Source organism: Cucumis melo, chromosome 8, assembly GCF_025177605.1.
Source record: "Cucumis melo cultivar AY chromosome 8, USDA_Cmelo_AY_1.0, whole genome shotgun sequence".
NCBI classification, from domain to species: Eukaryota; Viridiplantae; Streptophyta; class Magnoliopsida; order Cucurbitales; family Cucurbitaceae; genus Cucumis; species Cucumis melo.
The window spans coordinates 1,741,101-1,753,788 of NC_066864.1; the positions used below are offsets into that span (position 1 = coordinate 1,741,101).

The 12,688-nt window shown below is 31.8% G+C and overlaps 2 protein-coding genes across 3 annotated transcripts; both read left to right on the forward strand.

The window, feature by feature from the left end:
* The first annotated feature begins 950 nt into the window (after window positions 1-950).
* Window positions 951-5,825, forward strand: LOC103484488 (MLO-like protein 12). Of its 2 annotated transcripts, XM_008441579.3 has the most exons (14): window positions 951-1,175; window positions 1,264-1,321; window positions 1,442-1,602; window positions 1,708-1,824; window positions 2,615-2,675; window positions 2,893-2,981; window positions 3,093-3,167; window positions 3,259-3,347; window positions 3,454-3,503; window positions 3,618-3,658; window positions 3,754-3,927; window positions 4,033-4,068; window positions 4,170-4,298; window positions 5,233-5,825. In XM_008441579.3, exons 1-14 carry the CDS (start codon window positions 1,068-1,070, stop codon window positions 5,680-5,682), a joined length of 1,638 nt encoding a protein of 545 aa, XP_008439801.1. In that variant the 5' UTR covers window positions 951-1,067; the 3' UTR covers window positions 5,683-5,825. The 2 variants fall into 2 exon arrangements, with proteins under 2 accessions (XP_008439801.1, XP_050944546.1); XM_051088589.1 differs by lacking the exon at window positions 5,233-5,825 and having other exon boundaries at window positions 4,165-4,300.
* A 4,359-nt stretch (window positions 5,826-10,184) lies between these two features.
* LOC103484489 (glutaredoxin-C9) lies at window positions 10,185-11,164 on the forward strand. The gene has a single exon (XM_008441580.3). It carries the CDS (start codon window positions 10,436-10,438, stop codon window positions 10,913-10,915), a length of 480 nt encoding a protein of 159 aa, XP_008439802.3. The 5' UTR covers window positions 10,185-10,435; the 3' UTR covers window positions 10,916-11,164.
* Window positions 11,165-12,688: the final 1,524 nt, after the last annotated feature.

Below are 12,688 nucleotides of genomic sequence, written 5' to 3' on the forward strand. Positions count from 1 at the left end.
AATTGATAAGTTTAACAAAAAGTGAGGGGTCGTTGTATGACAATTAGTGGAAGTAGACAGACTCCGTAGTCCGTACGAGAAAAAAAACGCTGTGAACGACGCCCCGCTCAATTCGCTACCTCTTTCCCCTTAACTCTCTGAGTATTCCACAAGTCACCCCCTTCATTTTCATTCCTATTTCTTTTCTTCACGTCATCCTCTTTTTTCTTTCTTTCTTAATTATCCTTTTTCGTATTATTCCATTTCACACTCATCATTTGAAAATATAAATATATATCTAAATTACACATTTAGTCTTCTCAACTCTCAAAATGGTAAAATTACTCTAATCATATAAGAAAATACTCCATAATGTTCTCATTTATTCTTTTTCATAAAAGGGAAATTGCTATTTTTTTTCAAAAGTTGGTAAATTGTAATACTATTTTCGATTGGTCGTTTCCAAGGTTGTTTTAAAAGTCGGACAAATATCGAAATTACAAGAATGAGGATGCCACTTAAATCCATGTGACCATTCAAATTTCTATTTTGGACTAATAATAAATTACTATTTAAGTTACAAGGTTCATTCAAAAATATTATAAAATTACAATTTTTTTTTCAAACTAAGTTAACTAGAAACTAAAACAAACTTGATTAATATGCATATTTTTCTTTGATTGATAAATCAGAGGTTCAATTCATCGACCTCAAATATTATAACATAAACCTTATGAACTATGTAAAATATATTATGACAGTATAAAATGGAGAAGTGAAATAACCTTCAATCAACTCTTCTACCTCAGGAACGAAATAATTAAGATTTAATTAATTTTTCATCATATCTCCAAAATATAAGTTTTTTAGCATTCAATTTTAGAAAATATTAAAAAAGGTTAATAAACAAAAAGGAGAGGGTATTTGAGACAATTTGTCATATATATTACACACATATATTCCATATTGCATTTGCTTGTCTGTGGAAGGTGTGGTGTGGTATATGGATTATACTAAAGCCGAGTCCAGTTTGTTTGAATTAGGAGCTGTGTGGTGAGAGAAGAGAGCAGAGAGAAGAAAGGAAAGAAATGGCGAGTTTGGAACGAACCCCTACATGGGCAGTGGCCACTGTCTGTTTTCTATTGATTCTCATTTCCATTTCCACAGAATATTTGCTTCACTTTCTTGTCAAACGGGTACTATACTACGCCCAACAACCGAATCAAATTAAACCTGATCTCTATTTCTTCTTCTTCTTCTTTCTTCACGTTATTTCATTTTCAGTTTTTCAGCATCAAAAGAAGGAAATCCCTCAGGCAAGCTCTCGACAATATCAAATCCGGTGTGCTCTCTAAATTGAATAATATATTTATTATTACTAACCAGCTAGTTAATTAACTACCTTAATTCTCTGTATAAGAAAAGTTATGTGGTTGATATGTTTGTGTATATATTTGTATAGAATTGATGCTTTTGGGATTTGTATCGCTGTTATTGACGGTGAGCGAGAAAGGAATTGCTAACATTTGCATTCCTAAGAGTTTGAATCACAAATTTCTGCCCTGTCCCACTATCAACTTCAATTCCACTTACTTCTTGGAAGAACCCAAGTGTGATTCACAGGTAAATTAATTTAACTAAAATTCATACACAACACAAAGACATTAGTATTATAATATAATGTAAATTTGAAATTATATTGTGCTGTTTTAATTTGGTAATTTGCAGGGGAAAGCTTCATTGCTGTCCAGAGATGGTGCCAAGCAAGTTAAGTATTTGATCATTTGTTTAGCCTTTGTTCATATCTTCTCCAGTCTCCTCACCTATAGTCTTGGAATCGCCAAGGTACCTATTTTCCTTTCCTCTCTTTTTCTTTTCATTATTACAAACAAAACAACTTTCTTAAGTCTTCCTATTTTCACACTTCCATTTAGAAGAACACACACACACATATATATTTAGTTTATATACAAACAAATTGAAACATTGCCTACAAAAATAACACATACGGCATTTGTGAACCATACATATGTGTTGATTTGTCCACATAACCAATATATAAGTAAACATAAATTTTTCACAAGAACTTCATTGTAAAAGATTTCAACGATGAAACAAACTTTCATCGTGACAAAACTTTTTAAAATTCATGGTTCAGAAACAAATGTCATAGTTTTAGAGATATTTAATAAAAATTAATACAGAAAGAAGAATCGAAACATAATTCAATTAATTTAGCCATTGAATGAAAGAAAAGAAAAAAAAATGGATATATAGGTCATTGAAGAAGATGTGAAAGAAAATATGGTTGACGATAGACTTGATCTCAAATGAGAAAGTTACGCGTAGTGTAGGGTAGTATTAAGAATTTTACATAAATTTCTTTGGGCCAAGACTTTTGAGATGGCTACACATAAAACTTCGCTATCCTCAATTATGTTTCTTCATTAAATCCTCTGACTACTTCTTCAAATTCCATTTTATTGGACTAATTACATACTTTTTTCAACTTGCATGCCAACTTTAAATGCAATCCATATTATTGTTTATACTTAAATAACTAATCATTAAGTTAAACTCTTATCGCTTAGAATTTGGAATTTAAGTTAATAAATGATGTTTTTTTTTATTGCAGATGAGGAGATGGCAGTCTTGGGAAGCAAAAACCAGAACTTTAGAATATCAATTTACAACTGGTAAACATATAATTAACTTTTGCCCAATAATTAATTCTAATGTTTTAGCATTTTATGAACCAAAATATTTGTCATATATTATTCTATTGTAGAATAATAGATTGTAATTTTAGTTGCAAAATGGAGAGAGAAAAGGAAGATTAAATGGTGGTGGACCATGGCCATTGACAAATGACAATTGTTTTTCGTTTTGTGTGGGACAATAATTAATTACTAGATCCAAGAAGATTTCAATTTGCTCGTCAAACATCCTTTGGCAAGAGGCATCTCAAATTCTGGAGTGACCATCACATTTTTCGATGGCCGGTAATTAACCCCCCCTTTTTTTTTGTTTCTAATAATCAATCAATTAAATCATCTTGTTTTCCACATTAAAAATAAGATGTTGTTTTAATTATAATATTTGGAATAATGTAGGCCTGTTTTGTTAGACAATTTTACGAATCTGTCTCCGCAGCTGATTATCTCACTCTTAGACATGGTTTCATTACGGTAATTAACTTGGATTGTATTAAGTTAATCAAGTAATTTGAATTCCTAATAATCTCTCAAAATTAAACATTCTCTATTGTGATCAGAACAGGCTCATCTTGGAGAAGGAACCAACTTTGACTTCCAAAAGTATATAAGAAGAGCTCTAGACAATGATTTCAGTGTGGTCGTGGGAATCAGGTGAATGAATCAATTTGTAATAAATGGCTTTACCCTTTTATGTGAATATATTATCTTGGAAATATTACTAATTCTAAAAATGGGTGGATTTTACTTGTTGTTGTAGTTGGTGGGTTTGGGTGTTTTCTGTAATCTTCATATTCTTCAGTGCACATGGTAACACTCAAAATATCCTCTTTCTTACTCTCTTCCAAACAAGAGATTGAATTATTTTATAGTGCAAGAAGCTAATAATGATAAAGGTTCATTATTCAATTTGATGGCATGCAGGGTTTCACAGCTATCTATGGCTTCCCTTTATTCCATTATTAGTAAGAAAAACAGTATATTCAACTTCTTACGTAACCTTTGTAAGGTTTGAATTTGAATTTGTGTAATCGTTTTCTTTTCTTAATGAACTTTTCAGATGCTTTTGTTGGTTGGGACAAAATTACAAGGGATTATGACGGAGATGTGTTTGGAGAGCAATGGGAAGTCTCATGTCGTACGAGGAACTCTGCTTGTTAGGCCCAGTGACCATTATTTTTGGTTGGGCCGTCCCAAATTGCTTCTCTATTTCATACACTTCATTTTCTTCCAGGCAATAAGAATAATAATACTAATAATCAATCTTTTTCTTTTTTTCTAAAAGTTTTTAATTATTTATGAAACATTTTGAGAAATGTTTTGTTGATTGTTTTTGCAGAACTCATTTCAATTAGCGTTTTTTTCATGGGCATGGGTAAGTACTAAGTATGATTAATTATAGCTTAATTTTCTGGGAAGATTAATTATTAGAAGAGGAGTATGGTATAACGACTAATAGACTTGAATTTAGTGCAGCTGAAATTTGGGCTGAGATCGTGCTTTCAAAGAGAGATAGCAGATTTGGTAATAGGAGTTTCTGTGGGGGTGTTGGTGCAGTTCATTTGTGGTTATGTTACTCTCCCTCTCTATGCACTTGTAGCTCAGGCAAGTACGCTAAATTGTTCCTCACCTTTCATCAACCAATTTGGTTACATTAAAAAAAAAAAAAAAAAAAAAAAAAAGGCTTTTAAAACTTTTCTTAAATTTTAATTGTGGTCTTCATATAATGATCCAATATTTGTTCTGAGAATGCTTTTAAAAATGATATATCATTTCAATAATTTAAAAATACATCTAATTAGAATCAATACATGTTTAACAAGTATCGAATGCTGAACTGTTTCAATTAGAGTCAAACATGAATGCATTACCTAGGCTAAAGTGTAGAGCTTTTCGTGAGTATGATCCAATTACATGATTCCTTAACAGTTAACAGTTATAACCTTTTTACTTATGTCATGTACTACCTTAGATTGTAATCTTACTTTCTTTGTCCCTCTCGATTGAGCTCCTTTCTTTCCTTCACACTCTCGTTGTGTTCTTTCCTCATTTTCTCCCTCCCGTGCTTGTAGCCACTGTCTGACCATTCATCATCGATTTTTATAGTCGATTGTGCTTGTACTTTAGACCACCAACTGGGTAGACATCGTCTACATTATTGAACCCTTGAACCCCGTGCTTCTAGCCTTGCCTTGTACCCATTTATCTCGAGTGCGAGAATCGCCAAGGGAGAAACATGAGAATTTGCTCAGCTTCTAATGCTGGAAAATGAGGGGAAAAAAAATAGAAACACGATGATATGAGAAGGTAGTGCGAACAAGAGGGACAAATAAAATATGTATATCGAGTATTATCTAAATCCTTTATAATGCGAGCCATTAGTTTTCATTATATTTTTTAGTTTCGTTGGTCTATAATCATCAAAATTAATTTGCAAATGAACAGTTCATAAATTTTACATAAAATATTAAAAAAAAAAAAAAATAAACAAATATGGTTGGCCAGTACAGTTACTTATCATAATATTTGTTTAAAAAAGATGGGGAGTTCGATGAAGAAAACGGTATTCACGGAGGGGGTGGTTGAAGGCCTGAGGAAATGGCAAGGAAGAGCGAAGAAAAAGGTTGCTCGAAGGCGAAGATCAGGCCAACATGGCTGCGACTACAACTTCTCATCACAGTCGCCGCCGCGTACATCAGTTGACGCCGGCGTTGACTCGCCGCCATCTTTCAGACTGGAGGCGGCGCCGCCCATGGCATCAGTGGATTATTATAATGGTCGTTTACAAGGGGCGGGTGCCAATAATAACAAACAATATAATAATAACAACACCACCACTTGTTCGGCTGCTGTTTCAGTTAGTGGCGATGAGGATAAACTAAAAGGCAAAAAACCAATCGAGGAGGAGGCGGATCACAAACCCATCTCATTGGATGCCTTTGATTGGGCTACCAAAATACACCGTAATTTTTCAAGACATGCAATGTAGTGTGTTTTTATACATTATATATGTTTCTTTTGCTTCATAGAATATGATCTGTATTATATCTTATATGTTTTTGTACATTAATTATATTCTAGTAATATTGGTTTGAATAAATAAATCAATTGCACTAGTGTAAATTTACATCATATTTTCTTCTCTCGGTAGTCATAATCGTAGATAAAAATTTTCAAATGTGGCAGCTCTAGCCTCTAGTAAATCTTTCGAGATAAAATTATAATTGTTAATTACCAAATTTATGATCAATTGGATTAAAGATGCAGCCAACTTTTGGTTGGGTAGAAAATGAAAGTCTAATCCCAATTAAACATGGAAATCTTTAGTGGATACCAACACCACAAATTGTCATTTTGAAGATCAGTTGAAGTTGTTTAACTAAGAAAATTTTAATTCTACAATTTTGGTAATACGCTTTGGTCAAATGATGCACGATGTTGATATCTTTCCATATTGATGTATATTTTTTTAAAAAATAAAATATTCATTGACAGATAATTTTTAACCTCTAAATTTTCGCTTACTAAGTGATACCAATAAATCAAAGGAGATTTGTAAAAAATAATAAAATATTTACAAAATTTTAAATTATATCACATATAGACATTAATATGCTTCTATCAATCATATTGGTAAACAAATGATAAAAGTTTATTGATGTCTGTCGTTGATATAATTCAAAATTTTGTTATATGTTATAAATATTTTGGTTTATTTTACTATACTTAAATATTTTCTTAATTAAACCGTGGAAAATGATTTGATACAGGAGTTCTCTACCATTTTAAAAGCAACTCTAAGGGACCGTTTGGAAGAAGGGTTGAGTTATGAAGAGTTAGTGTTATGATAAACCTAGTTTTATGGGTTTAGAAAGTTAGTTTATGGGAGAGTTGAAGAGACACGATTATGAGGAGTAGAAAAGTTGAAAAGGGTTTAAGAAGAAGAGAGAGAGTGAAGAGGGGTTATGAATATAATAACCCTAAAACAAGGGTTTATAATAATCCTTCCCCAAACAAGGGTTGGGTTACCATAATCCAATCTAATAGTGATGACTCTTGGGCCAAACAGCCCCTAAGATACATGTTGGATGAATTGATATAAAGAATATGTAGTTTTGGTTAGGCTTTGGCTTCTTATACAATTAATGGATTATCTTAACACAAAATTAGTGAGCAATATTACAGCATTGTAAAAATATGAAGCTATATGATACATTGCAACAAACAAAACATGTACACTCTCGGCACACAGGAAAAAAAGAAACAGCTCTAACTCTTGGCTGAACAAAAAAAAAAGAAAACCAAAAGATGTGATTGTGATGATAAATAAAACATAGTTAAATGGAAAGTTTTGAGGTGGGAAAAAGGTGAAGTAGCAAAAGAAGATTGAATTGAGAGAGGGAAACGTAGGCAATGACGTGGGTGGTCATGTCATGTGCATTAGGGGGAAAAAAAAGGTGTTTGTTTGGTGTCTTTTTCGGACCCAACCGAGTGGACAAAGCGCCCCATTCTCTCCCACTCGGTTCCGCGTTAAAACTCATCACTTCTCAACCTAAACCCAATTTCTCAAATTTTCCTATTAATCTCAAAAACAGCTCTGCCAAATTATCATATTAAACAATGTAAATACAAAATTCTCTAACTAATATTAAAATAAAGGTCACACCTCAAACCACCTTCTAACAACCAACGTTTTAATTATGCCAAAATTAGATCTGAGTTGACTCAAAAAGTAGAATGTTTAAAAGAAAAATAGAGATTAGTGGTGTTTTTTTGTAAATCCAAAGAGAAAAGAGAAAAAGAAGAGAAAATTAGGAACGGTAGTTGAACGCAGGGAGAGCAACAAACGTTGACTCGATTGTATGGGAAAATTGGGTGCACCCGCGCTGTACGTAGCTATTATAACGAGTGTGGTCGAATCAAATGGGATTTTCATGAAATACTGTTTGGGTAATAATGCTGTTGGGATGTCATTAATGATGTAATCAAGTTACTTTTTAACTATTTGAATTAAGGAGGTATTTAATTTGGTTATTTATGATTCCATGAAAATGAAATTATGGATGTGTACGAAGGGTACGCATTACAACACGTTGTTTGCAAAATCAATCTTTAAAATTCAAGTGGATGAATATGCACATCTAGCTCTTTGCTTACGTGGATCTATAAAGTCTACAACTTCTTTTTTTCTTTTTCTTTTTTTTTTGTCAATTTAATTTAAGTTTACAACTATTTCTCCAATGTCTGAAGAGACATTGTGCAATTATTTGATTTCTTATTTTCTTTATATCCCTTAAATTGATCTAAATAAAACTGCTCAATCTAATTGCGACTGAAAATTACATCGTAACATAACTATTATAGCTATATTTATCATTATTAATATTGTTTCAATTGAAATTTTGTTAATTTGATACCTTACTATATTATTGTTATTGTTTGATCATCACGGATAGAGGCAAAGGTAATGATAATTGTAAATTTTACATATTAATTGTTACCCTTTGACCTTTGATAATATAAGTAAACATTATCAATAAGTTTTTTTGATTTTAAGTAAATACGGTCAAAAGCAGTCAAATTACATTTACGAATTAAGTTTATTATAATTGGTCAATAAATGAAATTCTTTATGATTACATTCGAGCGTATTGGTAACCACGAGGTTTGTGGTTTGAACCCTCTACTCTAATTATTGTTGTTGTATTAAAAAAAACTTTATAGATTTGATCATATCTCAATTAAGTAAAAGTATATTATTGGAGAAGATGTTCGAATCTTCTACCTTTCACCTTGCTAAACTAAGAAAATCAATTCGGGTAGTTTTTTTTTTTATTTTATTGTATTTTAGTTGATTAGTTACATATTAAATCAATTGAATCATATAAAAACAAGTTAACATATTTACTAATATAAACTTGTATAACGCACCATATTGGACCACCGACGATGGATGAATATAATCGAGGGGGCAATTAGTCATGCCATGTCTTATATGAAAATTGTGGTTAACAAATTATTGGATGAGCTAGCTAGTTTGAGTAGTTCAACTACGAATAATGACTCTATTTAATAACATCATGGCCCACACCACATGTCTCCATCTAGAAGTTCTTTATGCATGGAGTATACACTAATAGAGATCAACTTGAAAACTTATCATATGGGGTGTGGTTTTCTTATTATACAAAATTTTATTTTTGTTGATATGTTTTTTTATCAATGTTTGGTTTTAATTCTATAACAAAATCACATTTGGTATTAATAGTAATATGACTTAACACATTGATTTGATTGATGTTAGTTTACAGAGAGGTAGCTTGATAATGCAACTACGTACACGCCGAATAATGTAACTATACTATTTGATATTATTAATAAGAGAGAAAAGATGTAGTACAGTTTACAGTGGATGAACAGATTCCAATCACTTGCTGCCGTTACTCTTCAGTTTTCTGTTGAGGTCTATCCGGTGGAGGTACTCAAATTGGATATCACATTTGAGGATCTTATAATTCAATGGTTGATGATATGTCTCTCATAAAGAAAAACAGTCTCGTTGTTGGTGGGATGATTTTCCTAATTAACTTTGTCTTTTGATGCAAACTTAATCTCATTATTTGTCATTTGTTCTAAAAAAAAAAGTAATCACATTTCGAACTCATAAAGTAGGCTTTATTTTATCTAATTAACCTGCTAGCATATCACATTTATCATCGATTAATCCAACCAATAATTCATGTAAACATTTTTGGTTGATATAATTACATGCTTTTCGAAAACAAACCAATTGTAATATTAAAAAGGTAAAATTTTATTAAAGTGAAATATGAAAATCAAGAATAATTAAATCGACATTATTACTCTTTCATTTCTCTGTATGTACACAAAATTCAAAGAGCATAATATTTGAGTGTAGGTTACACATAGGTGACGATGCATCCACATATATTTTTATTTTGTATTGTCCGGCCGAAAGCAAGAAAAGATAGGTGAGTCAAAGCTAGCGTGAGCCACGAGTATTCCATAATCACATTTACACACAAACATATATACTTAGCTTAAACTTAAAAAACAATTACAGCCCTTTAATGAATCACATAAGAACATTCCGCCACCTGGAATTTCCAACTACTTTACATGTCACCCATATCTCAGCAAACCAAACCAAACCAAACCAAACCAAAGAAACCCCACATCATCAATTCGTCCCCAAATTTCCACAATTACCAATTAATCCAACCACGTCGCTATCATCTATAAATTTCCACCTCATAAACCCTTTGCCTTCCATTTCACATTTCTATAATATCTCATATTTCAATGCCAAATATATACGTCAACTTGAATTCAGTATTTTAATTCTAATATTTATCTAAATCTAGAGATGGGAATTTGAAAACCGTAAAATGTCCCCATCCATAAGATATCTTTGCTTATATATGCTTTGTGTGTAATAATCATCATTATATAGCACCTAATCAACACCCGATATTTTATTTTATTTTTGTAAATACTAATAAATCTTAAATTACTATACTGAAAAAATTTCAATTAAGAAAGTAATTAAACAATCCCGTCAGCGATGAAACGTAGGTAAATGGAATCTGTCTGACCGAGTAAGCTGTGACGCAATTAGTCGTCACCTACGGTTTGTATTACGTCCTAGATTGCGTTACCCGTGTTGACGTTTAACTTTTTCAAGGCCCAATCGGCAGCTGCCTAATATAAATAAATGCCGAATGTCATTATTCCAATACCGCAATTACCCTCCATTATCTCTCTCTCAAAATTGGATCTTTTTCTTTACCAAATTTGCAATAATAATGCACCAAGCAATTCCGTACCGGACGTGGATTCCGGCCGCCGCTTCCTCCTCCCGCAAGGCGCACGAGCCTTCCGGCGATGGGGTTGAAAAATTAGTGTCCAAAAACGCCGTTGTGGTTCTTGCGAGGCGTGGGTGTTGTATGAGCCATGTTTTGAAACTGTTGTTGTTGGGCCACGGTACGAACCCGGCCGTTGTCGTGGTTGGTGAAGAAGATGAAGTCGATACTACCGGGGAGATTGGAAATTTTGCCTCCGCCGCTGGAGATGGAAGAGTGCAGTTTCCGGTGGTGTTTATTGGAGGGAAGATGTTTGGTGGGTTGGAAAAAGTGATGGCGGCTCATATTTCCGGTGAATTGGTACCGGCGTTAAAAGATGCCGGTGCTTTGTGGCTGTGATTTTGAATAAAAAAACAAAATCTAGTAAAGTATATTGCCGATGGCTTAAATTAAATTTCGATCTCAGATACCCTCCGAGAGTGGATGCAGAGGAGAATTTTTTAAAGTTTATCACATATGAAATTTTTCTTTGAAATTTGATCCTAGAGGAGAGGCAGATTTGGTAGCTGAGATTTAAAAAAATCTTGTAAATTATTTTGAGTTTTCATTTAATAATTATTAATAGCCCACTAAACTTTTTTTTAATCACTACATTTGAGAATATATATATATATATATTTGTCTAATTTATAGATTTGTCGATGTAAAAATAAATTGATTACTTATCTTTTTCTCCTACGTGACATTAGAGGGACCGGCCATATCAATCAAAATATTGTTGTGTGTGTGTGACTCATCATTTTGAATATTAAATAATGAAGACATAATATTTGTGTATTCGTTTATCAAAATGTTTGTTTCCTAAAAAGCAATAGAAGGGTCAAACAATATCATTATACGAAAGGTTCACATTCTACAAATTTATGGTTATAATCCAAAAAAAAAAAAAAATTGTTTGCTGAACCTTGTCAAGGTTGCTTAAAAAATAAAAGGACAAAAAATAATCCATGCATTTAAAAAATGGTGTATTCAATGGTAACATAATGATAAATGACCATCTACATATATCCTTATAGTGTAATGAAATTGCCTTACCAATTTTGAGTAAAAATATTTATAATTTACTTTTGAAACCACCCAAGTATCTCGTACAAATAAAAATAATTCTTTTTCACTTACATATTACAAACATCTCGTTTCATCCCTGATGGATATAGACTTTTGTTTTTCACCCAACTCAATTATTTTTAAAATATAATTCATATGGTTTGTATGTTAATTTCATTTTGATGGGGACAGTGAATAAATCCAAAGCATGAATGACAAAAATCGATTTGATGATGGTGGTAGTGCATTAATTTTCATGCAATGAATAATAAAACATTGACACCTTAACCAACACATACCACTCCTTTGGGACTTCTAACTTCTGTGTTTTGTTTGGTTGAAGTAATAATTAGTTATATATGCAGGTCTAAGAACCAAAGAAAAGACCAAGGGCTATGTGCATTCTATTACTTTACTTCTGCAACATGTGTATCACATGTATTCAACATATTCAAATCACTCGTCCATCTATGCTATCAAACGGTTTCACAATTTTTTTACTTATATCAACATCATCCCGAATCGTAATAACTTGATTGAAAAAAATAGTTAGCTACATTATACGAGTACTCGTATGCATTTGTACTCTACTTAAGTTGTCTATAAGACAAGTTATTTTAATTTTTTTAATTTTGAAAATTTGTGATTTATAATTTTGTAACAAATTTTAAGTTGACAGTTAAAATTTAGCAAGATATATGTTTTACATTAAGATAGCAAACATGCTATTAAACATGTGATCTATAGATATATTTTTATTATTTTTGAATCATCCTTAATTAACTTTCTTGTAGTAGATATTTCAAAAGCCACATTTTAATTTGATTGGTCGAATCGATTTTGAGGGCTTTTATCTATTAATGATAAACTTTATTGGTCAGTAGACTTCTGTTAGAGATATAACATCACTAAATTCAAAATTTGTTATGTTTATTAATTCTTTTGTATTGTACCTCTTATCCACTAATATTTTAAATTTGATTGCTATATTTGTTTGGAATAAAATCGAACTAAGCAGGTAAAGAGACGACATTGTTGATGAGTAACAATGGGGGAGATGTTGGA

Bases quoted from the DNA above. Each gene is read 5' to 3' on its own strand.
- LOC103484488 (XM_008441579.3), top strand. From the start codon at position 1,068: ATGGCGAGTTTGGAACGAACCCCTACATGGGCAGTGGCCACTGTCTGT. The intron at 2,676-2,892 runs GTAAACATATAA...ATTAATTACTAG, and splicing joins AGAATATCAATTTACAACTG to ATCCAAGAAGATTTCAATTT. The intron at 4,299-5,232 runs GCAAGTACGCTA...TGTTTAAAAAAG, and splicing joins TCTATGCACTTGTAGCTCAG to ATGGGGAGTTCGATGAAGAA.
- LOC103484489 (XM_008441580.3), top strand. From the start codon at position 10,436: ATGTCATTATTCCAATACCGCAATTACCCTCCATTATCTCTCTCTCAA.